The sequence below is a fragment of the Poecilia mexicana genome, unplaced genomic scaffold (genome assembly GCF_051168715.1).
Source record: "Poecilia mexicana isolate PSO_F unplaced genomic scaffold, ASM5116871v1 scaffold_19, whole genome shotgun sequence".
In the NCBI taxonomy this organism is placed as follows: Eukaryota; Metazoa; Chordata; class Actinopteri; order Cyprinodontiformes; family Poeciliidae; genus Poecilia; species Poecilia mexicana.
The window spans coordinates 23,794,722-23,822,546 of NW_028263388.1; the positions used below are offsets into that span (position 1 = coordinate 23,794,722).

Genomic DNA, 27,825 nt, shown 5'->3' on the forward strand with positions numbered 1-27,825 from the left:
GTGTTTATTTTTTTCCTTTATTACTGTTTTCCTAAGTAAATAATAGTTAACATGTTCTAATTGACCACGCTGCTTTGCTACAGAGCAGAAAATCTTCAGGGTTCGGTACTGAACGGTGGTATTGTTGAGATATTTCATAGATTTAATGAAGCAAGTTTCAGCAGATTCAGGATAAACTGAAACCATTTTTCCATTGGTGGTTGTTGGTGTTGTGGAATGAAAATAACTCCAGGTAGAAAAAGTGACAAATAAATCCCAGCACAATTTCTAAGTTCAGTAGTTGCTCTGGTTTTGATTCCTGTAGCCTCCTCGCTGGTAGCCGCCCTGCTTCTGCTGGTAGCCGCCTTTCTGATCTGTTAAAAGGTCAAAATTTAAAAATTACAATCAGCATTTAACTAAATATAAAGAGAAAACCAGCTGCATTATTCAAAATATATGCAGGGAGGAGCAGGCAACATAACATACCTCTCTGGTATGGCTGCTTCTGCTGATATCCGCCTTTCTGATCTGAAAATCCAAAGCAAAGCAAAACTATTTTTTCTGAAGGCATTTACAGATGATATCTGCATAGAAATCAGACTGGTATGTTTCATTAAAATATTTATTATAAATTAAAATCTAAAGTTAAAAGAATCCTAAAACAGGAAACTAAATAAAAACTCCTTTGAAGTTAACTTCCATCTGGGAGTTCAAACATCATCTGGTTTTTCCAGATCTTTCTCAGTCTAAGACAATTCTTCCATATCAGATCAGAATTTGTCCCATTTTATTAAAAATAACAGGATTAAATCCACGTTTCCCATCCTGCTCACCCCTGTTGAAGTATCCTCCGTAGACGCCCTGCTTCAGGTCGAAGATTCGCTCGTTGTTCTCCACCAGGCTGCCCAGTTTCTCCGCCAGCTGCAGAGCCATGTTCTGCAGGGAGGTGGGCTCTGTGCGGTGCATCACCACCGTCTGCGTGGGCTGGTCCAGCGACGCCTGTGGAGGTCGGTGCAAAAAGCTCTTAACGCCTTTAACAATTAACTAACAGTTGGAATTCATTGGTTCAATACTAAGATTTTTTTAATGCTAATAGGAAGACTAAAACGAACCATCAGTTCCTCATTGATGATCATTTTGCTGATAATACTGTGAACGGTTGGGATCTCCAGTTCAAACATCTCTGACAGAGTCTCCATGCTGCAGATCACAGACAGAAACAAAAATAAGCATTTGTTCTTTTTTTTGCAGATCTAAATGTCTTCTAATATATTCTAGATGTCAGTTTGCAGATTTTATGGAGCAAATTAATCAGATTGCTTCCACAGACTAAACACAGAATTGTCCTTTTCTTCTCCATTTTTCTGAGCTCCTCTGAAAAAATTTTATAAAAATCCCAGATATTTTTCATATCAAATCCAACTTTAAGCAATTTTTTCTTGCTTTCCTTTCTAGAAGAAAAAAAAAAAGTAAAACTGACAAAATATTTTTGGATTTCAGGATACAATAATTTCTGTTTAATTACGATAATATAGTCACAAAACGGTGGCTCTCGGCGCGCTGACATCACTCTGAGCCAAAACAAACCCCAAGGAGTGCAATGTTGGGAAAAAAATATCCAGATTTTCCAAAAATTTAACCATCAAAAACAAAATATTCGATAAATCAATACAGTTGGTTAATCTGTACACGTTGCGTTTACCTGATGGAGTCGTACACACTGCTGTAGGTGAACAGGTACGTCCTCAGGGATTCCTCCTGGATCTTCCTGTAAAGGGTTTTAACAACATTAGGTGGAAAATTGGAGCCGTCATTCCATTAAAAGCATTTAATCAGATTAATCACATGATTTATCAATATGTCCGACGTTGTAAGCTTGAAATGTAAATATGCACAGAGTTGTGGTTCTTGCAGGAGCAGGGCACTTGGCAAGCCCTTCCTCCTGCTGCTCTTCAACCAATTAAAGTGCAGGAAATTATCTGATTTGTTTTTGAAGCAGAAGGCAGGTGATGTCATCAACAGAAACAAAGGGAAACTTATCCGGCTACACATTCATACAAATGGCAGCAAACTTGTAGTTGGGACAACTGATAGATAAGATACAATTTATTTTAAAGATCCTGGTTGTGCCGCCCCTTTCTGATGTCACCCTGGGCATCTGCCCATATCAAAAACCACCACTGTGTGCATGTTTTCAGAAGATGTTTTACTGTGTGGAACCAGGGATCAGGAGGGCGGAGTTACCTGACGAGCATCTCTCTGACTCGCTGCGTCTCAGGAAACAGGTCCCACACTTTACTGTTCATCTTCTCATTGATGATGAACGAGTGGCAGGTGCGCCAGTCGCCCATCTTCATGGCCTTGCTGGCTGCCACCACGTGTTCCCTCATGCTCTCCGGAGGTCCTGGGGGTCAGAAAGGTTAAAGTTCATCGTCTCTGCTTCCACAGTGAGGTGAATCCCTGACGGAGGGAGTTCGGGGTATTGCTTCGTACCCAGCAGCGGCTGCCTCTCTCCCACTCGGAGCTGGTGGTGGAACTGCTTGCTGATCATCCTGCGCCGGGCGTCGAACTCGTGGGCCGCCATGTAGGGGATTTCCAGCAACATGGCCGACACCAGGTACACACACTCCAGCAGCTCCAGGTTGATGTGCATGTGGAAAGGAACCTGCAACCAAAAGGTGCCATCTTGGAGTCACATCATTGCAAAAAACACAAATATCACCAAGAAGGTTTCTAGTGCAAATATCTTAGTGCACTTAAAATAAGACAAAACTGACTTAGAAGTAACTTTTCAGCAAATTATAGGAGCTTGTTTTACGTCAATAATTCCTTAATATTCATGAAAAAAAGTACTAGTTCCACTGGCAGATTATTTCACTTGTAACATGGAAAAATATATTGTTTTAAGTGAAATAATCTACCAGAACATTAACAAATTGAAGAAAGCTAATAAAAAGAAATGACCTTTTGTGAAGCACTGACTGGGTTTCTGTAGGGAAATCTGTGTGGATGTGTCGTCACAGCCAGAAGTGACTGGATTCTTTCATGAGTTCATAATTATAATTTTAAGACATTGTTTACATCCAGATTTACTGGATCTGTCTTTTTCTGGTGCAAAATAATGACCCAAATCTCACATTAAAGACATTCGACACGACTGTTCAGACTGCAGACGATTTGTTGCATATGTATCCGATTTAGTGCCACCGATCTGATGCTTTGGTCGTTTAGGTTGCCATTAAAGATAAAAGGTATTTTGTTTACATTTGTCTGCTGTGTGAAAGTAGCCTAAGGTTCTTTTCACACCTGATAGTCCGGTAGACTCGGTTCGATTGACGACCAAAACTGCAACATTTGTTACATTTTCAGCTGCTGAAATTCCTCGTCTCTAACCTGTCTTCTCTTCTCGATCTTCTCCTGCTCAGCGTTCCTCTCCTGCATGTTCCTCATCAGCAGCCCTTGCCCCAGCAGCTCCTTGGCTCGGCCCGATGACTGGATGTCCAGCAGAGCGTTGTGGGCGTCTTTAATCATCCCCTGTCTGAAGGCGCAGATGCCCAGCTGGACCATGGTTCTGTTGTACAGGATCTTCAGGAAGAAAAACGGAACAAAAAGCCGATTATTCCTGTTCTCAGGCTGAGTTTCCGGTGGCCTTGAGGGGACCGACCTGCACGGGGGGGTCGGCGTGCTGGATGTTGTCCTGCAGGTGGCTCATGAGCATCAGGTCGCGGGCCTGGTACCAGCGCGAGTGCAGGGCGTGGTGGTAGATGTGGCACAGGATGGCGCAGGTCCGGATGCGGTCGGTGCGGTCCTTGGCGTAGATGAACTTGCAGAGGCGGTCCATGATGACGGCGCTGTCCTCGCCTTCGCTCTCCTCCTGGTCCTGCTCCGACTAAACACATAATTCAGAAAAACAAAAAGTTATTCTGCTCTGAGGGAACCGCAGTTCTTCCCACGATATGCAGTAAATTGTCCCAGAACTTAATAAACTATGTTATTACTGTTTTGAGCCCATTTTCAAATAATATAAAGGTAATGGCACAATAATGCAAGTACTAGGCCTGTTGCAATTCACAATAAATCACTTAATCGCAGGATAAATGAAAAACTCAATTTAAATTTGAATGGTTTCTTGTTTTTCTCTTTCTACCAAAAACTGGATGAAAAAAGTCTTCAGTCTGGTGCTTCTCGCTCAACCAGACGTCTTTTGATGAACTTCACAGTTTAGTTTATTTGTTGTTTAGTTTATTTAAAGTTTTCCGGTTCAGTGTTAAATGTTCATTAGAATTTAAATGTAACTCTGAGAATGTGCTCTCGCTCTATTATACCACTACCATTATTGAAAACAGTTAAAAACAACAATATTATCATTTAACTGGAAAAAGTAAAAGATGCACTAAAACAGGTAAACGTAATTCATTACTTGAGAAATGAAAGTGTCTTAAAAACAACATCATAATTTATTGTAATTTCTGGGACATTTTATTGTTAAGCAAATGAAATATCACGAGTTCTAAGAGATCAACACATTTTAATTTCTAACAAACATTTAACAATGGAACTGGAAGAGATTTTAAATATTGTGACTTTCCTAAAATAATGAACAGTTTTTGGTTTTTTTCCCCCAAAAGTGATTCTGGGGGAAACAAAAAAGTAAATAAATAACTAACTTTGGAACTTAATTATGTTTAAAAGGTAACAATATCCCAAATAAATAAAACAACAAATAAAATTGATACTGAAGTCTGTAAACACAATTGTAATTTAAAAAGAGGCAAAATAGAAGAAAAACAAATTAACGCAAATAGAAATGGTCAGGCTTTTTGAATTTATCCTGCGATTAATAGATTTACTGATTATTGGTGCAGCCCAGTTCTTCCCTCCACATGACCTTGCCTCACCTTGGTTTCTCCCTGCAGGCCGAGGCTGCGGCGGTGGGCTTTGTAGTCGAACTTGTAGTAGGTGTGCATGATTCTCCGCAGGTAGACGCGGCAGATCTCCTCTGTGGATCCTTTGTTCTCCAAGTAGGAGAGCAGCCGGTCGATGATGCCGCAAACCCGACCCTCATCTTTCAGGTTGTCCACGTACTCTGCACAAGCAGACGGAAAGAGAGAAACAGAAATGTGAATTTATGAAGGAAAACGTTTGTTTTTACAGACACAGCAGCAACACTAGTGGCGTTTTGTACCTTGTGAATGAGGGTCGGTGTTCTGCATGATCTTGGTGAACTCTTCGTCCATCCTCTCCACCAGCGTCAGGACACACCCGCGCACCCTGAAAGGCTGAAGGACACACACACACACACACACACACACACACACACACACACACACACACACACACACACACACACACACACATACATACACAGGTTCATGGATTCGTCACACTGCAAACTAAAGAACTATTAAAGAAATTTAAGGTCTCACCAGTGACAGGAAGGAGGAAACAACAACAAAAAACTGTATTTCCATTACTAATCTGTGTTTATAATCCATCTAAGGTAAGAAAAAAATTCTCAATTGTTGTATTTTCATTAAATATTTAATTATTGAACAACAAAAGACTCTGGTATTCTCTTCCAACCTTTGGGCGTAACTATGGAGTGCAGTAATTTGCTGACAGATTACGCAAATGGCTTGTTGTGGGGAAAAATAAATAAGAAAAAAATTATTTTGCATCAATATGAAAGGCTAATAGACTCGAACACAAAAACGAAGGACATTATAATTTTAGCACGTTTTACAATGCATGACATAGTTCCAGTTATAGTTTTCCCCCATTAATTACAGTTTTAATTATTTCCATTAGCAAAAATGTTTTCTCAATTTGTTATTTTGTTTATTTTAGTGAACTATAATAACCTGTTTTCTACTGGCATTAATATCCGGGTGTTGATCACACGACTCATAACACAAAAACTTGTCCTTTAAAACCGTTAAAACCTTAAATAAGGAGTTCAGGTCACCTGATCGGAGATGATCAGATTCTCGCTGTCCTCTGCGATGTTTTCCCCGATGAAGATGTCGTTGTGTTCAAACAGGATGTCCAGCAGCTCGTCGATGCAATCCAGGCATTTCTTCCACATGTCGGCCTGAAGAGCAACATGACCACAAAACAAAAACATCCTGAACCTCAAACTCACCGGAACGCTGGAAGAATCTGATCCATTTCGCCTCACAGGTCATTTTGAAATGTTTGGGTGACGTTAGATCGTTTAGAAAGCAGAGGCTCACCTTCATGAAGGCTGCCAGGTTGGGGTTGTAATCGTACAGAGAGGCGATGATGTTGAACTTGATCTTGACCAGGATGCCTTGGCCCAGATTATTCTCAGCAGCGATGACTGCCAGAGCGTGGAGCAGCTCGATCTGAGCAGCCCTGTCCGAGGAAAGAACGGCTCATCGTCATCGCTTTAAACAGACCGACGTTAATCTGAGCTGCTCGTCTGTTCAGCGGTTAGACGACATCGTAAATCTACTGGAACTCCAGTTAGTAGAAAATACAAACTGTGAAGGAGCTCAATCAGGTGGAAACTCTTGGTTTGTCACAGCTGTTTCCTCCTACCTGTCTGTTCCCTTTTTGCCTCTTGCTTGCAGGATCTCATTGAGTTTCTTCACCACCACAGGAACGTTGATCTCTGTGCCTTTGGCAAACATCTTTGGTTTCTCCTGGTGGACAGAAAACACCAGAACGACGTTAGCGTTACAGCTCAGTTATATTTGCTTTGTTTTAGAGACACGTCTCTTAAATGTGATCCATTATGCTTATGTTAGGATTAGTCTACGTTCATTACATTCTTTTTCACAAAATCAATCTTAGGTAATTAGATTTTAGTCTGGTCGGTGCTGCCCGTTTGAGCTCCTGTCACTTTAAATCCAGTTAAGCCGCTGCTGGCCACGCCCCAACTCAATGTTTACTCTCACACTTGAAAATGACTGCAAGCAGATGTGCAATTATACAACCGTGCATCTTTGAAAAGCATAAGTGGAGCCTCCTGTACAACCAGCAAGAATGCAGCAAGTGGTTTCTGGATGGTAAGACAACAACATAACTCTGGTTGTTCAGCGTAAAATCAGCTGACCAAACATGCTGGAGCTCAGCTTGGGTTGCTAAGTAACGAGTTATGCTCAGGTGTGGTTGCTAGGTAACGGCATAGTGCCTGCTGATTTGTTATGTAACATTACAGAGGTTTTTCAAATGGCTCATTTTCCAGACACCAAAAACACATTAACTTCCTGCCTAAAAATGTGCAGGATGTGCGTTTTGATTTTTTAAACCAAAATGGACGGATGAAAACGTGCAAAATGTGAATTTCTACCTTGACCAGAGGGACGCCTCCTTTAACCTTCTCCCAGCCGTCTTCATCTCCTTCGCCCTCCTGCAGATCCCCACCTCGCTCTTTCTTCTGCTTCTTCTTCTTCTCGCCCTTCTTGATGCCGGTTTTGTCGGCGCCGGCCACCCTGAGGACGGTAAACGTTCCCGTTAGCGACCCGTTTGGCTGCAGAGCGATTTGGGCCGACCGTCGGACTCCAGACTTACTTCTTGAGGAAAACAGTGGCCAGAGATTTGCTCTTCCCTTCCTCGTCATCCGAGCTCTCGCTGCCGCTCTCCTCGGTGTCGCCACCCCAGTCTTCATCATCGTCGTCTTCATCACTAGAAGTCGACTCGTCCTGTTGGGAGGAAAACTGACGTTCACATTTGCTGCAATTTGTTTGTAGACTTTTCTCAAAGGAAATTCAAGAACTTTTCAAACATTTTTAAAGTAAGTTTCAAACTTTCCTACTTTGGAGATAAAAGCAATACAAAGAAACCCCTAAAACTATTTCAATTCACTCTTATATGATGTCATTTATTACAGCTCTTAATGTCTTGTGGTAGTATTCTATGTTGTAGGTAAACTGAAATAGAACAACATTTTATGTGTTGAAATGCATCTCACACTTCACTGGTTTGAGAACAAAACATTAACAATAAATCGCCTAATTTTAATAACATTTGTTAACATAAAATATTATCTAACCTTTATTTCAACTGATAAATAAGTCATTAGGAATAATACATACTAATTACATTTAAATAATCCAAACAAATCATGTTAAGGTAAATGACATTAAAACATTATATAAAGAAAGTTACAAACAATCTCTAAAAAACGTTCTTGGTAACTTTTCTGGAATCAAGCAAACAGAAATCATTTTGGAAATTCTAACTGACCTAAAACAAGAAAAGTTTAGTCTGATTTAACTTCAGTCAGAAAAAACATGTCTGTGTTTTCTTATTAGGTACATGTAAATGTCTGGTTTCAACTGTAAATTACATTTTCCAAATTTAGGCTTTTAATCAAACCTCAGATTGACTTTATTGCCAAACTGTGCAGTTTGAGAATCAAGAACTTTCAAGGACTTTATACAGAAATCAACCTTGAAAACGCCAGATTAAAATCAAAACATTTTCAAGGATGTGAAGCGGTCAAACGGCTCGATGCCTCTCACCCCAGAGCCCTTGGCAGACTTGAGGAATTTGCTCGCCTCTGAGGGGCCTTCAGGTTTTTTCTTCAGGAAGGATTTTGCCGACACTTCCTCCCCCTCATCGTCGTCGTCGTCGCTCTCAGACGAGGAGCCTGGGGAAATAAAACATAGAGTTTTTGAGAATATCTTAACACTTCTAATTAGGCCTGACATGATAACAAATTTTGCTGGATGCAGAAATTGTTGTGATAAATGATATATTGTTGTTTTGAGACCAGTTTCTAGTAATATAATGGTATAATAATGCAAGACCACATTCTCAAAGATCAATAAATCTTAAATTCAAGTGAATGTTTGACACTGGAACTGGAAGACATTTTAAATATCCAACATAAATAAAGAAAATAACTAATAAAATGAACGTTGTTTCTTGAGAACGTGACAGAACCATTAAGAACAGAAACGTTTACCAGAATCCTCCTGCTCCTTCTCCTCCTCTTCATCTGCAGACTCCTGTGGGTTCTAAAAAGTGAAAAAAATAGTTTTGTTCCTGTTCAGTTGTTTCTGTTTTTTACCCCAACCATTGTTGTTTTTATTTCCTCCTTACCTCCTTGTAAGCAGCAATTTCAGTTTCAAAGTCTCGGTTGTATTTGCGGATCTTCTGGCGCAGGGTGCTCAGGGCCTTCGCGTTGTTCTTGTTCATCTTCTTCTTGCCCTCTTTGTCCTCCCAGAGCTTCAAGGAAGAGAACAAACGTTTAGTAAAAGAAACGTCTAGCTGTTGTTTGGTATTAATGGAGGCAGCCGACCTGGTTGAGGTAGTCCTCCAGGTCGGCCAGCAGGCGGATGTAGAACTGAGGAACTCCTTCTTTGTCCACTATGTTCTTGCTTTTCAGGAAGGCCCGACACAGCTGCTCGAACTCCTCCAGACACTTGGACATGTCACGGATCTTCATGGCGTTGCGGATCGTCTTTATGAAGTTCGTCAACTCTTCAAACCTGACATTTAAATGGAAATTATTTTTTAATGATGAGCTTGGTGGATGATTTCTGCCATTTTGAGGCTGTTTAAAAGCACACCCACCTTTTGTCTTTGGCGCTACGCACCACTCTTTTAGTATCCTCCTCATCGTCACTAAGAAGCAGCGACCTGTAAAAGAAGCATTATTGTGTGAGACCTCAGCAGACGGATTTGATGCGATGACAAACTGGAAAGAGGCACTGACTGCTTGAAGGTCGTCCCGGGCGCTTTAGGGGTGATCTCATCGGCGGATGACGACTCCTCCGACTCGCTGTCAGACCCGGTGGCGAAGAAACGAGACATCGCTGAAGGGAGCTGTCAATCTGAAACGATACGCATTACACATCAGAGAGGTCAGCTGATGTACTGAACAGTCTAGATTTTTTATTATTTTATGTTGCCTAGACAACACAAAATTTATGTTTACATCTTGTAAACACATTTTGCTGGGCTATAAACTGTCCTAGAAGTTATTGTGATAAATGATAGTACTGTTGCTTTGAGACCATTTTCTAATATAATGGTATAATAATGGAGGAAAACATTCGCAAAGATCAATAAACTTTGAAATCTGATGAATATTTAACACAGGAACTGGAAGATATTTTAAATACCAAAATAAACAAACAAAATAAATAAAATTAATTATGAAGCCTCTAAACAAAATTGTCCTTCAGAATAAAAAAGGTAATCTGCTCCACCTGTACATATCCCACAAACATTTTAATTGTTAATTTTCTCCATCCCATTAAAACAAAACACAGAAAAAGCAATGTTAAATTATTCATTCACCCTTATTTATATTTATTCTTATACTTGCTAAAAATTACAAATAAGCGGTGAACTTCCTCTGCTGAAAAATTGTAATATTGATGACTGTTTTTTTCAAATTCATATGGATGCGAGTTATTCTTTAATCAGGACAAAAGAGGAGGATTTTTATTTCCACCAAAGGTGATAATTTAAAAAATAACCCAAACTGTGCAGTGAATCAGTAAAGTGGTAGTCAGACCGTCATATAGACGTTTTATTTTATTACTTATATTAATTCTCATTTACATAAGGGTTTTATACCATGATACCTACCATACAGCAACCTGACTCAAATCAAACACCTCAGCCGGAATCATTCAGGCGTTGAAAAACAACTAATCTTACCGTTATTAACTTTGTCAAGCCTTTGACAATATCAGTAGCCGGCTATCTATGGTTTGAAACTCAATCTTTACGTCCGTTATGCAGCCTAGCTTTATTGCCATAAACCGACTTTTGATAAATGCTAAATATATATATATATATATATATATATATATATATATATATATATATATATATATATATATATATTAGAATAAATTGCGTTTCCATACGCAAGTGAGGCAGGACCTACATTAGCAACTAGCTATCCTACATGCTAACAGTCAGTAATGCAACGTATTCTTTAACATATGGAGTAGAATGAGCTAATTTAGCCAAACATAGATTATATTTTCGGTTACGTGGTACACATTATCACAAACATCATCTTGTAAATGAATACCACAATTAAATACCAATCAAAGAGCATTTTTATTGATACTGAAGCTCGCCGTTAATGTGGCGCGGCTAGCAAGCTAATGCTATCAGAGACTACGGTGAAAATATTAGGCCTTACGAGTTTCCAGTGAATAAACAGCATCCTTTCAAGCTAGCAAAGTACATGACTATTACTGCATTCATGGTCGAACTTACTTATGTCGTTCTGGAAATGTTGTTATCGTGTGTTTGTTCTCGTTGAAAAGTTATAAAATCCAGGTTTGCTGAAATAGGGTCACAGAAAACGTGTGCAGCAACCTCACCGGGTGCTTCGCGTCAGGAAAAGGGAGCCTACTGTAGATCTACACAACATAGGGATGGTGCCACTGCAGATCTACATTCTCACCGACAGTGGGCTTTTCCGGGTTATACTGCCACCAAGCGGTAAAGGTTTTTATTAGTTTAGAACGAGGAAAGATAATTTCATCTTCACAGTGAACAGTTGGGTAGTAACTAGTTACATTTACTCAAATGAGTAACATTTGGGAAAATTTACTTTTAGGGGTATTATTACGTTGAGTTGGGTAGTTTTATTTTGAGGTATTGTATCGATACTCTTATCTGTAGTAAAATTTCTCTACCCATTATGACTTTCCTGAATGATAAACAAGCTTGTTTTAACCATAATTTCACCTGACACAAACACACACCTTTAGCTTATTTTTAAAGTTTGATATAAAGACAAACTGATTTGGAAAAATATTTATTTTTCCCGATTTTTATTTTGTAATTAATATAAATTATTTAAAAAATTTCCATATAGCTTTACATTTTGGTCTGTTTATGTAATTTCTAAACATTAAATAGTTGTTTAATCAGTTACTTGAGTAGCTGTTTACCAAATACTTTACTTTTGAGTAATTTCTTGTACAGCTACTTTTTACTTTTACTTGAGTAAAAGTATGTTGGAAGTAGTGCTACTCTTACTTTAATGTCATTTTTTGGTACTCCTCCCATCTCTGGTTGCTGTAGTAATCTGCATTTAAGTGGGTGATAAGAAAAGAGAGTCTACTTTCAGCTTAGTGACAAAGATGAAGTCAAGAAATATAAGGGAGTTGAATTCAGTTTATTTGCATAGAACAAAAATTCTTCCATCCTGTCAACACTTCACTGGTATTCATGTAGCTTTTATACATTCCCATCTTTCGTCCCTAAGAGCCAATATTGCAGTCATTCTGAAAGGTTTAGTCAATCCGACTGAAAGATATTTTTGCAGCCATTTGGCCGATGCAATAAAACAGTCAATTATCACTACAGGATAACAAGGTTCTTCGTGATTAATTCCCAGCTGTTTGAGTTTATATCAAGGCAAATGAAGATAATTTTGCCCCAGATACAGTGTTAGAGTGAATGCACAAGAGTTGGTCTAAAAGTCATGGGTGTCTCTCAGCATCGTAAAAAAATAAAGTTAGTATCAAAAAATCAGCAGCATCATTAAAACGACAAGAGCAGAAAGCAGCAACAGCATGTGAAAAAAGTGATAGTAACGGAGTGAAATTATAAAAAAAAATAATGTTAATTTTGAGGTAATTTCCATTTCCATAGATTTAATTTCTAAGGTAAATTTTTGCTATAAATTATACCACTAATCTTAATTAGTTAGGAATAAACTTTCAATTGTTAATGTATCGTAGAGCTGAAAAAGTCAAAGTTTGTAGAACGAAACAAAATATAAAAAAATATATATTTTTAGGTGAATTACTTATTTGAAAGCATTTCTAAACTAAAAATAAACAGTGCAGATTAAGTATTTCTGGTCTTTGTGCAAGCTGCTAGAATTAAAGTGTTTATAGTTTCAGTTTTTAAACACAATCGGTCACTTCCTGACAATGGTTCATTACAGGCAGACTGAACTTTCAAGGGTCCCGGTTTACTAGGTCTCTAAGCTAATCCCCCCACACTGGATAATTCACTTTATACGCTCCAAACTCTCTATAAATTTGACCATCATGAGGCAAAACATAAATAAAATATAACATTTTTAAACCATATTTCAAACATTTATGCTGCAATCCTCTTCCTCGGTTTCTCAGGACAGCGAGGAGTGAAAACATCACGACAGTTTCTTAAATGGCACCATCAACATCCAAGTAAGCATTTCTGAAAATCTTTAATCTGTTTTTTCATTTCCCATCACAGCTCAGCGCCCTCTGGTGGAGCGATACGTTAACGCTGAGGAGATTCTGACTGAGTTGATCACAGATTAAGTGGTTCTGGTTTCTGCTTCAAACATCTGAACTCATTTATGAATCCAGAGGAAAATAAAATCAGTGGTGTGGGTTTTTTGTAGTGGTTATGACACATTTCTTCACATGTAGAAGCTTTGATTTATATAGTATATAACCTATACCTAATCATCCCCATGCAATCAGAGCATAATGCATTTACTATTTTTATATTGTATATATTTTTATAGACTTCAGATATCTACCACTTCAGAACTGATTTAAGGCACCAAAAATAGAGATAGAATAGAAACATGTGTTTTTAGTGAGATAAAGCGTAAAGCTTCTTAGCGCAGTGCTCCAGACGATCCCGGTATTCCAGTTTGGAGTAGTTGCATTTAGGAACCCCTTTGGTGCCGTAGAGAAGACCCCAGCAGCAGCAGGCGATCACCGCTGTGCTGTCGTTGTCACCTGGACAAAACCACAAAGGTATAACGCCATAAAAAACATGTTTAAATCATCCTCATGTCTTCATGTGAAATAATGTAAAATCTGACAGTGTTAGAGGAAGAAACATGCAACAAAATTGGATGAATCAACCTCACTGATTCCAGATTCTACCAGTTTCAGCATGGCCAAAATCAGTTTTGTCCATGTTCAAACAGCCATTTGTGTCCAAGTCTCAAACCTCTGATCCCTGAGCTAATAAAGCAAAGAGTGAAACAATACTCTCTTGCAGAGGACTAGAGGTTTAAAATCTGTTTAATTGACTCCTTTAAAGCTGGTATTAATACACAAAAGAGACGTTTCTTGTTTGAACCTCTGACCTCCATGGAAAGCAGCTCTGTTCATCAGCTCCTCCCAGTCTGAACCGGCGCCCAGTAAGGCATCCAGTGCTATCATGGGAGCATCGTGGCCACAGGATCCACCCCAGCCAGACAGACTGAAGCTCTTATAGGCCTCATCCCTCTCAGCCACACCGTAGGGGTCGGGCCAGGTCACCGGCCTCTTTCCGTCAGAGATTCCCCGCAGATCCAGGTACCTGAGGTCAGAGGGAAAAGCTCACTGATGTTTACAACCCAGTTAAGAATCAATTATATTCAAACATGGGATGCAAATTATGGATTAATCTTATCTACTTCATAAGCAGCCATTTTGTCTTGTTTGCTCGAGTATCAAGTTCGACCATTTTTCCATAATGGCTCGATTTTTCATAATATACAGATTTTTTTAAAGAAGCATATCATTATAGATTAGCAATTTTGCCATCTTTATTCCATACTGACCGAATAAACAGAAAATTATTAAACTTAAACATATTTATAAAACGTAGCAAAACAAGAACCTCTTAGATTACTGAATAGAAAAATAAAAAGGTTAAAATTAAATATTTGAAACATTTAATGCCCCACAAAGTGAGACATTTTAATGACTTTTTCCATCACGATACAATTTTTCTGCCTAATACCTTAAGCTTTTCTGTCATTATACGCCTTAGCAGCAAAATAACTTTTTAATGAGACGTTGCGGCTGTCCCGTTGTGCAGCTCGGCTTAATAAGCGCCATTAAGGAGAAACTTGATTAGTTTGTCCGGTATTTATATTTCTAGACAACTTAAGGAGCCTGTCAATAGTTTATATTTCAGAAAAGAACTGAATAAAGTGCATTTTACATGCCACACTGGACTCTGTTCGGACCGTTTCCCTAATGTCCTAGTATGCCTCCGCCATCTTGTACCAGCTCCGCTTAAAGATGACCAGCGGCGCCCTCTGTTGGATGGCGGTAAAACTACAACACTGAGTCGTATGGAACGAGTTTTAATCTAATCGTAATTGAATCGAACATCAGCACAGCCTCATAACAATATAAAACTGAATTCAGCAGCTTGTACCGCTTCCAGTGCTTGGAGAAGGAGTCCCAATCCTTCAGATTCTCCTCCACAGCGAAGCCGCTGTCTGTAATAACCTTCTTGGCTATGGGACAGGCCTCTTCCAGCAGACCCACACCCCAGGATTCAAGCGGCCGCCGCTGGATGGCGTAGGAGGCAAAAAGCGCCGACGCAACGGATCCCAGGAAACCGATTGGGTGATGGTGAGTCATCCTGCCCGTCTCCACGGCGACAAACACCAGAGAAGGAAGCTGGTCAGGGTTTGGATACCTGGAGGTAAAATAAAGCAGAATCGCGGTTTATTGGTGAGGATATGTCACGGATCTCAAAAGTGAACCTAAAAGTGTTTTGAAATCGCTCCAGTGTGACCTCAAAAACAAACTGGTTCTGTGATTCAACGACAGACACGCATCGTTTTTACACTTTTTCCACAGTAAAATTCAATCACTTTTCAAGCCTTTTCAAGACAAGTTTTAAATCTTTTCCAGCAGCATTTTGCATATTTTAGCAAATAGAAACAATTTTGGAAATTATAATTGACATAAAACAGAGAGGTCTAATTTAATTTACACACAGAAAATAAATGTGTCTTCTTATTAGGTGTATGAACATATCTGGTTTCAACTGTAAATTATGTTTTCCAAATGAAAGCTTTTAAACAAACATTTGTTTGCACTTTATTGTAAAACTGTGCAGTTTGAATATCAAACATTCAAAGACTTTATACAGAAATAATAATAATAAAAAAAAATCACCTAACAGGAATCCAAGCCTTTTCAAGGATAGCAAATTACTTTTCTTGTACAATTCAGCTTCCTGAAACCTGAAATATTTTGTCAAAACCAGACATCCACTTGCCTAATTATCCTGTGTTGGAAGACTTTAGATACACAAACTCTTTAAAGCCCAAAGGTCCCGGAGGTTTGTCTTACCTTAGGCCGATGCACATGGCCCTCATGGCCGCTCCACAGCCGGCACCCCGGCTGTTATACGGCACTCTGCAGCCCCCTTTCTGTCCAGGCTTCAGTCTGTCAACATCTAAGAGTATATTCACTTCTAAATATCTCTGCTACAAGTGGACATGATATAATTTAATGATTAAAACCTACTAAAAGCGGTTGTATTTCCAGGAGCTCTTCCACTCATGTCTTTCATCCCCTTCACATAACAAAACGCCACTTCATCCAGAAGCTTCTCCTCGGTCTTTCCTGCACGGAACACAAACGTTTGCTCAATTTGAAGTCAGTAGAGGTGAACTATTATGCTTAGGATAGGTCTGTGAGCTATGCAAAACAGGTTCACTACATTTTTTTACACAAAATCATTCTTAGATAATTTGATTTTAGTCTCCTCACTTCTGCCTATTTTAAGTTCCTTTCAGAAGGAGCTGATCTAATGCCTCTTGTCACTATACATCCAAAAAAGCTGATGCTGGTCACACTGCCAAACTCAATGTTTACATTTGCATGTGAAAATGGCTGCAAACAGATGTGCAGCCAACTGTGCATCCTTGAAAAGTAGAAGTAGAGCCTCCTACACAACCAACAAGAATGCAGCAAGTGGTTTCTAGATGGTAAGCCAACAACAAAACAATTGTCTTTTCCATCATACAGTGGTAAAACCAGCTAATCAAAGGTGCTGGAGCTCAGTTTGGGTTGCTAGGTGACGACTGGAACTCTGTGAGGGTTGCTAGGTAACGGTGCAGTGCATCTCAAATATGACATTCCATTCGGGCGATTTCTGAAGTGACTCATTTTCCAGACACCAAAAATATGAACTTATTGCAACAAAAACAGCTGAGTATTTAAAAATAAAGTATAAATGCATTAAAAATGTAAATTTTGCATAGTAGGTTCCCTTTAAAAAAAATGTAATTATCTGGACACGAAGTCAATATTATCAGAGAAAAGTTCAATTTCCAGTATCCATTGTTCTGTTATACAGAGTTAATAGGACAGAAAATCAAGGCAAAAGTTAAATTAGATTTGGCTGGAGATCTAGAAGAAGGTGGGGTGCAGTCAGTCAGCAAAATAACATATTTGACTGGGTTTTCTGATAACTCGCCTGTTATCAGAGCTTCAGCTGTTGCAAGATGCAGAACTGTGTCGTCGCTCACCGGCCATCCAGGAAGCTGGACAGTGATTTTTTTCAACCCACCAAGCTCCTGCAGCTCCTAAAGATGAGGAAAAATAATCAAAAACACCTGTCATCTACTTCCTGAAGTATTTTATGATTCACTTGCCACAACTCAAAATTAAACTTGATGTATTTTTCTAAAATTTCCAGCTCTACATCCAGTCTGAATGTCAAGGTTTCTGGTTTGGGAACCCCAGGATCTCAGCTGTGCTTTTCATAAATCAAATCCTGACCATCCTCTTCATGAGACTGTCTTGGGAAAGCACAGCATTTTCAGTTAGAGGCTTCTTCAGATTCAGTGTAGTGCAGACCACTGCAGAGTTATATTTAAAATATAATTATAACTCTTTGAAGAACCTAAATTAATGAGTTACAACAACATTTAATTTCCTTTCAGGATTAATAAAGTATTTTTGAATTTTGAAGTGATGGAATTTTGTTGGCCATGAGTGCGAACATTTTCTAGAAAATTTTGGAGATTAATCTGAACATTTTAGAGTATTTCAAGCTAATTTTTGATTTTTGGAGTTCAGAAGTTTCTCTCTCCTTTTTAAAAAAATATTTTCTGAAATGAATCTCAGAATTTTTAGTTTTTGGTGGAGATTTAGTCTTTTTTTTTTCTTATCTACAGTGACCCTAAAACCCCGTCGTGCACATCGCTCCTCAAACTCAACCATCCCCTTTCCTCTATCACGCTACATGTTTTCTGTATCCTCCGCTTTTCTGTCGTTACAACCTCGCCTTCATAGCACATCAGTAATTTTTGAAGTTGGCGTTGCTTCGTCATGCAGATCGACTGAATGAGGCGATTAATGTGGTTACTTAAGGAGCTTGTCGGTGTTTATATTTAAAAACAGAACCGCATAAAGTACATATTGATTCCCAAACAGAACAATCCTCCCGGTATGGCCGACATCTTTGATTCTGCATTAATGGCTCCGCTCAATTAAGGATGGCCAGCGGCCCCCTCTGCTGGATGGCGGCCAAACTACAACACTAAAAACAGGCGTAAGAGGTGTTAATAGTAATTTTGAAAGTAATTTTAACCTAATAGGCATTAATCCACAATTAACTGAAAGTAACATGCCATCCGTACCTAAAACCATTAGGCTGGTGGTTATAATGGTTCACTGACCTGGTGAATGTTTGGTCCAACATAATTAAACTCCCATGTCCCGCCCCTGTAGCCCAGAGCATCACCGGCACCACTGAGCACCATGGCTGCCTTATAATGCTCCACTGTAACAGGTTCAAGTCTGCAGACACAAAAAGATTAAACACTCCAGGTTATATTTCAGGTGGGTTGCTGGACCATAAATGTGACTCGTGACACCAGAGGAGCACAATTATTCAGAACTGTTTCTTGTTTTATTTACAGATTCACACCAATGGTCAGTCTATGATTTATGAAAGCTTAAATTGATTTGTGAATTTTCAATAAAACTCGATAGAGGGCAATTCCCAAATCGGAAGCCAACTTCAGGTTCGTTTAGTGCAGTAGAGACTTGCCATCCCCACAAATTTTACATCCTCAAAATTATCCTCATAAAAAACTTTTTTTTGTCTGAAAGCCTTCAAATTAAATATTGATTCAGCAATATTTAATTTGAAGTCAATCTGACAGCAGTAGATATCCAAACAAATTGTCTTTGAGTAAAGGTACCAATACTTTGGCTTATTTTCACATAAGTAAAATTAAAAAGTAGTAGTCCAAGAAGTTAAAGTAAAATATAGAAAGAAACTGCTCAGGTAATAACTGTTTTACCTGATTTAATAATTAGAAATATCTTCAGACTGAAAAAGGTAGAAATGTGCTTGCAAATTGTCATTTGTTTTTCAAATAAATGTTTATTGAAATAAATTATTTATTTGAACAACGCAAATAATATAATTATGAAATAACTAAATGGCATTTGTACATAAAACTTCCAAGAGACAGTGGGACTATAAATACCTTTTTGGCGTGCTTTTGTTGACATTTTGTTTTTCACAGAGGAGCATTGAAACCCTTACCTCACCAGTTTCTAAATCCGCCGCTGGGTGAATTTATTCAATATTTTCTGCACTTCCAGTTTGGGGTTAAAATAAATCAGCCACAAGTTACAATAGGTTTCACTTTTCCGCACGATGGCGTCTTCTATGAATATACTGACAGCCCAATCAATTAAAATCAAAGTACAGCATATTGTTGTTGCAACTGTTACACTTTTCACACCCTGACCCCTGAGGCGATTATTGCTCGTTGTTAAAGAATCTTACCTTTTTAAAATTATTTTAGATGGACTAAATACAATATGATTGGTTTTAAACCACGCTTTATTTTGGATGCATTCACATCGGAAGATTATGTTAACCATTGCCCGACAATGGGGAGGTTAAGCCTTCAAGTACAAAAACATTTACTCCGCGGCCATATTTCCTCACTAATGTAAAACTCTTACCCGTCCATTGCCGAAAACGGTTCTTTAAAATGAGGTAGAGCCAGCACTTCTTCCTCCTCTATGCCGTTTCTTCTTCGACGTTTATTTTGGTGGTTCTCAACAATGTGGTGCATTACCGCCACCAACTGGTTAGGAGTACGGACCGGAATGATGCTTGAGCCAAACAAACGAAATAATTAAATAAAAATAAATACAATTGAACCCTCATAATTTAATGCAAGTACATTCACTTTAGAAACTAAAATTAAATTAAAAATGTTAAAATCTGCAACAGAACATTATCTATTGTATTCGGAGTTTAAGAAAACTCAACGCTGATTTTTTTAAGAGGTTCAAATTAATGTGAAGTAGATGCTTTTGAAATCTGCAAGACAACTCAAACAAATAATCACCTATTTTTAACATCCCAAATTTTTATTTATAAATAATTCTCTACACTGTATCTAGAGAAATAAATAGTTCAGACTTAGCTTATACGATTCCAGTGACGGAAAAATATATTTATTGATGTAAATGAAATAAAAAAAAAAAACAACAACTCATTAATCAAAACATTAAAAAAAAAAGAAACAAGAACTTTCAAACCTGAAAAAATGCTCTTTATTTTTTAAATTAGCAGTTTCTAATTTCCATAAATACAAAAAAGTCTGAGTTGGCCTAATTCTGCAAGTATGTATTGTTCTTTCCTCTGAAGTCAATACTTTAGTGTTGATATTACATGGAAGATTATTTTCAGTTTTCAAAAAATAAAGCTCACCAGCACAATGTTATAGATCAATATTCAGTTTAAGAAGTGAAAGTTGCAGATGCCCACTTCACTTACAAGAAAAAAAATTAAGACTTTGTAAATCTTTAAACTGTTTAAAAAAAACAAACATCATGTCTTTCAGTTAATCATAGAAATATGTTTATTTAATAAATTCACATTTAATAACAAAAAGTTTAAGAACTATTTTTTAAAACTATAGAAATCTTCAGCCGTTCAGTGGTATTTTTGCTTGCGAAGCACTGTAGGGAAAAAATAAATAAAAACATATTAACATTTAAAACAAATGAGTAATTAACATTGTTGATTATTAACTTAGAAAAATTTTTTAAATCTCCCACAGAGTAAAATGACGCTACCTTCCTTTAACCTTTCCACTTCTTGCAACAGATGTTCACATTTGGTACAACCTGGAGTCAAGAGAAAGGAGACAAAATAAAAAATATTTTTCTGTCAGAAAATTTCTCGCATTAATGAAGTTGGAGTAGTGATTTAGTAGAGGATGCTGACAATTAGATTTTTAGGAAAATTCAGTTTCCACACATTCTTCAAATTAGTTAAATTTTCCAGAATCAACTTTTCAGAGTTCTCAGTATATTGTAGGAGACACATGATCAATATCAATTGATGATACGTCTGATATAATGCTCAATAATTTTGCTGAACTAAAATCCATGCAAAGCATTCTGGGAGATGTAGGCAGAGGAAGCTGCTCAACCACTGACTGTATTATTACTGTGTTTGAGAGGTTTTTTTTTATTTCAGGTTTCTTCCATAAACGAGATCTAAGATCTCAGTGAGACAACCTGCATATATAAAAGTGAAATAAAACAAAAATATCTGGTTTTATTGTACAGTATTTGCTTCACCATCACCAGGTGACATTAAGAAACCTGAAATGAAATCCAAACAGAAATGTTCACATTCTTCATATGGTTTACATGGAGTGAACATGTGACAACCAGGAGTTATCCATAAATAAATTAAATTATATTTTGGTCTTCTTACCCTGGCTTTGCGGTTTAACATGGTTAGCTCTGGGATTGGCAGCCGGCAGTTTTAAGCCCTTCCCCCTGCTGATGACATCATATGATGCTGCTGTTTTAGCAGCTGCAGCATCTGAAAGTTGGAGAAGAGAAACGGCTCAGATTGTTAAATCTACTCTGTTGCTGCTTGTTGTGCATCAGAACCAAGTTACCGACCAGTTCTGGAGGATTTATCAGGGGCAGATCTGTGGCCGGCTGTTGGCCGTTTCCCTGGTTTCACCCCGCTGGCGGCGCCGCCGACGGATGCGGGAGCTTCAGTTGTGCTGGCATCTAAAAGGATTAGTGAGAATAACTTTTACTCATTTATCAGCTTCAGTGAGAATGTGGAAATTAGTTTCCCTAAAAACAATAGTCAAGATTTGTGAATACAAGATTTTTTTTCTGGCAGTTTCTTTGCACCAAAAATATGGAACAAACTTCTGGAAAATTGTAAAACAGCCGAAACACTGAGTTCCTTTAAATCAAGACTGAAACAGCGAGAATAAATGTTACTTATTGTTGTGTTGACAAACTAGTTCAATGCACTTTAAAAATAGGAATAACCTTTTATTTGTTAAAGATGGTGCAACACATTTTTATTTAAATTTGTGTCAACACCAAGTGTGACACTTTTACACAACATTTGCATAAATATCACAACGTGCTGCAGCTTTACTTCCATATTTACCCGCTTTCTTCCTCTTTGACACAGGCAAAGCGTCTCCTTTCGCCAAAGGATGCCTCTTTCCTGGTGCCATCTTCGTGACAGAGTTGGCAGCTAAATGAAGAATAAACAGACTAATTAGGAAACAAACTGCAACAGTGAGTTCTCAGTGTTTCATATGCATTCAGAGGGCTGGCTGGAACGATTAATTGGATTAATCAATTACTAAAATAATCGTCAACTAATTTAGCAAACGATTAATCTCTAACTGGAGTCTAAACCCCCCATAAAAAGTTAATAGCTAAAAAAACAAAACATATTCAGAGCAGTAATTAAGCCAAAAGGACAAAAAATATAAATACATTTTGCATAAAGGTGTAAAACAACTTTGTCAAAATTCTTTACGAAAAACTCACCAGGTTGGATTGTTTTAGCTTCATCTGGCTCAAATTCACTAAAAGAGTGCTTTATATTATTAAATTTTAGGCAATAAATGTCTATTTTCTTACTAAAAAATAATTGAATTATTTATTTGCATTTTTAATGTACTTCTAATATTGTATAGAAAAAGCTTAAGAGGTTAAATGAAAAATGTTTTTTATCTGATTGTCAGAATAATGCATAGAATAATCAATTTCTAAAATAATCAATATTTAGAACCTCTGCCACTAACATTATGAAAACCAATTTTTGTACATTTAGAATGAAAGTTGGTATTTAGGTAAAATATAAAATATCTTAAAGAAAAAAGAAGCAAAAACATTCAAAAAACAACTAATGCGAGTCTTTAGTTCTGATGGATTTTCACATTAGTTCACTTGGTGATAACAGAGTTTATTAAATCAGGAGAAAATGGTCCAATTCTGATTACAAACTAATCAACTGGTACATCAGTGTAAAAAAACCTGCAAGCAAATAAAACAAAGGCATTAAAATCCTTATAAATCTAAAGGTTGATTAGAAAAGTCGCAGGTTTCTTTACCTGGCGTCAGTCTGCTAGGTATTTATGTTTGAGTTTTAAACAAAGAGAAGCATGCATCCTGACCAGGTGTGAACAAACCTGCAGGTCCACTTGGTTTCTCTGTGCCTGAGCAGGGAGCTGCTCTCAGACTCAGTGTAGCCCTTGGCAAGCCAACGGGAATGCCGCTCACCTGAGGTCTCTGCAAGCCAGAGGGGGGCGGCAGCTTGGAGGCTGCAAATGGAGCAGAGGAACATTTTCAAAAATACACAAAAATGTGTAATTTTTTGCACATTTGGTCACATTGAACCCAAAAACATCTGTGTATTTTATTGGAAAGTTATGGACTGAGACAACGTGGAATATAATTGTAAAGGAGAATGAAGACGGTGCTTTCTACATTACATTTTTAAATAGCAATCCTTAACATGTAGTGCATATTTATATTCAAATTAAATTAATAAAATATGGTGCAACTATTACCTTCAGAGAGCCAGAAATTAGTAAAAAAAGTAAATAATTTGAAATAGTTTAAGTAATGTAATTTCAAAGTGCTCTATGAAAAGTAGTGACATTAATCGCAGAGTTTATTTTCTTCCTGAAGTGCCTAGTGGATCTAATTAGCAACATACCTAAATTTACACCGATGGCATCTGTCACAACAAACAATTAATTAATTGCTTGATAACTTAACAAGCTTGATAATTTCCATGCTAATGATAAATATTTTTTGAAGGGCAATTTTGTTTACACTGACGTCATAATCCATTTTATTTAAGGTTTTGGTTGTGTGTGTGTTTCTTACTGTCATTTTTATTCAATGTTTTTGGTTGTTGTATTTTAAATGTCTTCCAGTTCCAGTGTGAAGTGTTCCGCACAAAATAAAAGTTTATTAGTCTTTCAGGGGGCGAACTTACATTATTTTACTTAAAAATGGTCTCACAACTACAATAATTTCTGGGACAATTTATCGTCCAGCAAAATCTGTTAGGGCAATGACAGCCTGCTTTATAGAACAATGTATTACTGTAAATGTATAAGAATAGGGGGGTAAAAGCAAATCAGATGTTGGTTGAATAAAATATTCAATCTGCAGAAGAATTTCTGAAAACGAAGCATCACTGCTCACCTAAAGATTGCAGGTTGTACGAACTTGAGTTTTTCTGGAATACAAAGGATCACAAACGTATAAAGATACAACCATAAAGTTAAGTAAAATGATCAGATCAAAAGCAACAAAATTGCTTTATAAACTCAGCAGCACCCAATGTTTTTACCTCCTGTTCCTTTGGAGCAGCAGAACTTTTCGCAGCCTCCCCATCGGGTCTCTGTCGTTTCACCAGCAGGCCTGTTGCCGCCGCTGGTGGATTACGTTTCAACTCGGAGGCAATTTTGGAGGCAGGGTAAGGGATTTTAGCTGTGGGCTGCTTGAAGAATGTTTTACGATCACCAATGATGTTTGACGGTTTGATGGTGTTTGACAGCTCTATAGGTGTTTTCTGCACTGTTAGGATGTGGCCTGCCTCTCTGTTTGTCTCAGAGGGGAACAGTTTAATGCCCACCATTGGTGTAGAAGTTGCCAAGCACTGAGGTCTTAAATCCAAACTCTCATCAAAATCGGAAAGACCTGATTGTGAAAGATATATGGATGCATTGGCTGGCTGTAGAGGAGCTTCAAATGTCATGTTTGGGCTTCCATCCTTCTTGGTTTCTGGTTCTGCAGCTTCATTTGTTTGGAGTTTTGATGAGTTGTTTTCAGAACAGCCATCTTTAAGGGTAATTGTTGCATTTCTTGCTTTGGAAGTGGAGGAGCTGCCCAATCCGCTTTGATGACTGTCGTTTGAGCTAATTTCTGCCAAAGTGATCGTGTTTAGTTGTGAGGGAAGCTTATAATCAAATGTGCCGTTCCGGTGACCAAGAGGAGCAGGAGTTTTCTCTATGGCAGAACCGATCTGGAGTTTAGATTTTTGAAGAACATCTCCGTCAACAGTGGCATTCTGAGCTACAGCAAATGTGGTTTCCTTTCTGTCTGAGCTGCTCTGAGGCAAATCAAAGGAAGTTTTAGAGTCGACAGAAGTTTGCTGATCTCCGCTTTCCTCGAGATCTTTTGTCTTGCTTACGTTGGTTGGTAGAAGATCTAGAATCTCGTTATTGACGAAGGAAACGGTCTGCATAGAGAGCTGCTCAACTGCTAACGTGCCTTTTGCAGACACGTCTGGTTTCAGGGTTTGTTGTGACTCCTTGTTGGTTGACTCGGTGTCACAACAGGTTGGCAGCTCTTCAGGTTTTTCTTTGGGTTCAGATTCCAACACGCGCTCAAAAGATTCATCCACCTTTGTACAAAAGCTATTTTGATGATCTGAAGTGTTTGTCTTTTTAACATAAAGCTGAGGAGTTGCATGTTGTCTTTCAGGGGAGACCGAATCGTTCGTCGTCAGGTCCATCATTGAATCTGAGGTAGTATCGAACAGAGTAATTTCAGGCAAGCATTCATCGTTGATCATAGAGAAATCCTTGCCATTCTTTTGTGTCCTTGAGTCTCCAGTTGATTTTTGACAATTTGCAGCATGAAAACTAGAAGGACCAGCAAGATTAGGACTGTATCGAAATTTAAAAGGCTCTGGAGATGCGCTTTTATTCCAGATATTTGGGTTTTTAAAGATTGGGCTTAGAGCATACTGGACACCTGACAGCAACGACTTTGCCTGGAAATCACTGCTTTTATTCTTTAAAGCAGGAGTGGAAGAGACAAAAGCATTCACACCATCTTCTTGCAACTGTAAGGTGAAATTCTCAGTGTTTTCTAGCTTTGAAGAGTTATCAGCTTTAGGATCTCTAGGTGGAACATTTTCACGGCATTCATCAGCATGTGGATCCACTGTGATGTATGAGGCTCGAGTTGTTGTGGTATTAGCCATGAGAGAGCGACTCCTTTGTTTTGCTTTGAGGAAGACTGAAACAGGACTTTCCTCTTCTAAAAAAAAACCAACCAATACTAGAGAGGCTTTAAGCACATTTTCTTCAAAGTTCTCTCACAGTCTCAAAGCAGGCTCTCTGTAGAGGAAAAGAAAATTATAAAAATCATCAACTGTATTCCAAATTTATAACAAACATAATTCCACCATTCCACAAGTTTAATGAATAAAAAAAATAGAGTTGGTGTTTGTTAATACAGTTTGATCTTATGCTGCTTCCTTTTCTTTGTATGAAAACCTGTTAGTTTTCATATTTGTACAATCAGAGGCCACTGAAGGGACTACAAAATAAAATCAAAATTATTTGCCAAAACTATGATTATATTTCAGGTGCCTTTCATTCAAATTCAGCTGGCTGATACAATATTTGGCCACACTGATTGACTTCCACTGACTTTATGTCAGACAGAGAGCTTAGGAAGCAAAATCCTAAGTCTAGGGAGAGTGAGAGAACAAAATATGGATTAGTTTAAATTAATTTTTACAACTCAGCATTACAACATTATGGTTTCCTAATATTTTTGAAACACTGAGAGCAAACAAAATTCTGATTATTCAGAGAAAACTGGCTGAGATACTCATCTTAGCCACACAAAAAATAAGCAAATGTTGTTGGCATCAGATTTTTAACCATCAGTGGAAAAAGCCATGGAAAAGTTTAACCACCTGAAGGGGTCATATTATGTTGTGGGTGTGGCGTGAATACCAAACTTTAAAAGTTGTGGCTAAACCAGTTGACCAGCTTATGCACGTCCAGACCCCTACATAAAACTTTATGGGCTAAAAGCATACAACTCGGGTCAAAGAGAGGAAAAAAGGGGGACAATTGATACTAACTTTGTCTGTCCGATGGCAAAATATATAACTAAACTAAACATGGAGAAAACATTTCAGACGCTTTCTAAAAATAGTCAAGAAAATATATTATGTTTTGCGTAAAATCACTTGCACGTGTTCACTTGGTAAAAATGTGGTGCGACAAAAAGTGTACTCATTACCTGAATAAAGAGAATCAGTAGCGGACCTAGACGAACAACATTACAGTTTTAAACTGATGACCAGATTGAGCCGTTAACCTCTCCCTTCTTCCAGAGTCAGTAAACTTAATGAAGACGGACTCAAACGTTTGAACATAGGCCAATACATTTATAAAAGTATGACTGCTTAACTGTTGCTAAAACACTGAAAAGTAACTGAACGTACGCATTTAAAGGCTGTTGCTAATGCGCAGTAACTGTGGCAATTTCAACGAAAAATTCGCTTAAGAAAGCTTACCTTGGAGAAGACACGTCTATTTTATGTTTCAGGAGGTATTTTAACACTGTCCTGCAACTTTTAGATGTGCCTCTGATGCGCCACACCTGAATAGAATAATTAGGTCATTAGCAAGGCTCTGGAGAACTGATCTACACAAGGAGGAGGTAATTAAGCCATTTCCTTCCAGTGTTTTGTACCTGTGCCACATCTAAAAACTGCAGGACAGCGGCCCTCGAGGACTGGAGTTTGAGACCCCTATAAATATTCAAGTAAGAGTGAAAATGTTTTTGGTAAAAAGTCTGCTCAAGTACTGAGTAACTCGCCATAACTTCTGATTCAATATTGCGCAATAACATCATCAGACAGACAAAAAATTAAAAGTTATGTTTGTCTCACTTTCACATAAACTATAGGTGAGTCTCTAAATAAATATGGTGAAACTTAATTTTTTTTATTCAGTAAAATTACTCACAGTAGGTTGAGAAATGTAACTTAAGTAAGCGTTGCGATACT

General features: G+C 38.0%; 3 protein-coding genes across 4 annotated transcripts in view; all 3 read right to left on the minus strand.

Annotated features, from left to right (window-relative positions):
* Positions 1-3: 3 nt before the first annotated feature.
* On the minus strand, positions 4-11,341 carry eif3c (eukaryotic translation initiation factor 3, subunit C). The gene is made up of 23 exons (XM_014968309.2): positions 11,194-11,341; positions 9,668-9,785; positions 9,526-9,591; positions 9,251-9,440; positions 9,052-9,177; positions 8,915-8,966; positions 8,469-8,596; positions 7,516-7,646; positions 7,295-7,436; positions 6,541-6,644; positions 6,213-6,354; positions 5,945-6,070; positions 5,165-5,258; positions 4,878-5,065; positions 3,644-3,868; positions 3,373-3,564; positions 2,473-2,644; positions 2,224-2,383; positions 1,682-1,747; positions 1,092-1,179; positions 813-978; positions 466-507; positions 4-353 (listed from the first exon to the last, which is right to left on the minus strand). The coding sequence occupies exons 2-23, from the start codon at positions 9,763-9,765 to the stop codon at positions 274-276; spliced, it is 2,778 nt and encodes a 925-aa protein (XP_014823795.2). The 5' UTR covers positions 9,766-9,785; positions 11,194-11,341; the 3' UTR covers positions 4-273.
* A 743-nt stretch (positions 11,342-12,084) lies between these two features.
* Positions 12,085-27,825, minus strand: part of LOC148153752 (ADP-ribosylhydrolase ARH1-like) — a 49,790-nt gene continuing 34,049 nt past the window's right edge. Inside the window, exons 1-8 of one of the 2 annotated variants that reach the window (XM_088016397.1) lie at positions 19,668-19,775; positions 18,362-18,482; positions 17,155-17,263; positions 16,200-16,298; positions 16,023-16,128; positions 15,094-15,360; positions 14,030-14,244; positions 12,085-13,673 (exon numbers count right to left, since the gene is read on the minus strand). In XM_088016397.1, the coding sequence (XP_087872523.1) occupies positions 13,525-13,673; positions 14,030-14,244; positions 15,094-15,360; positions 16,023-16,128; positions 16,200-16,298; positions 17,155-17,263; positions 18,362-18,482; positions 19,668-19,675 (1,074 nt within the window). In that variant the 5' untranslated portion in view covers positions 19,676-19,775 and the 3' untranslated portion in view covers positions 12,085-13,524. Of the gene's footprint in view, positions 13,674-14,029; positions 14,245-15,093; positions 15,361-16,022; positions 16,129-16,199; positions 16,299-17,154; positions 17,264-18,361; positions 18,483-19,667; positions 19,776-27,825 lie in introns of those variants that run through there. The other variant, XM_088016398.1, reaches the window with a different exon arrangement.
* On the minus strand, positions 20,245-27,526 carry LOC148153753 (uncharacterized). The gene is made up of 8 exons (XM_088016395.1): positions 27,331-27,526; positions 24,358-26,134; positions 24,210-24,243; positions 23,183-23,314; positions 22,147-22,236; positions 21,636-21,749; positions 21,442-21,552; positions 20,245-20,843 (listed from the first exon to the last, which is right to left on the minus strand). Exons 2-8 carry the CDS (start codon positions 25,996-25,998, stop codon positions 20,749-20,751), a joined length of 2,217 nt encoding a protein of 738 aa, XP_087872521.1. The 5' UTR covers positions 25,999-26,134; positions 27,331-27,526; the 3' UTR covers positions 20,245-20,748.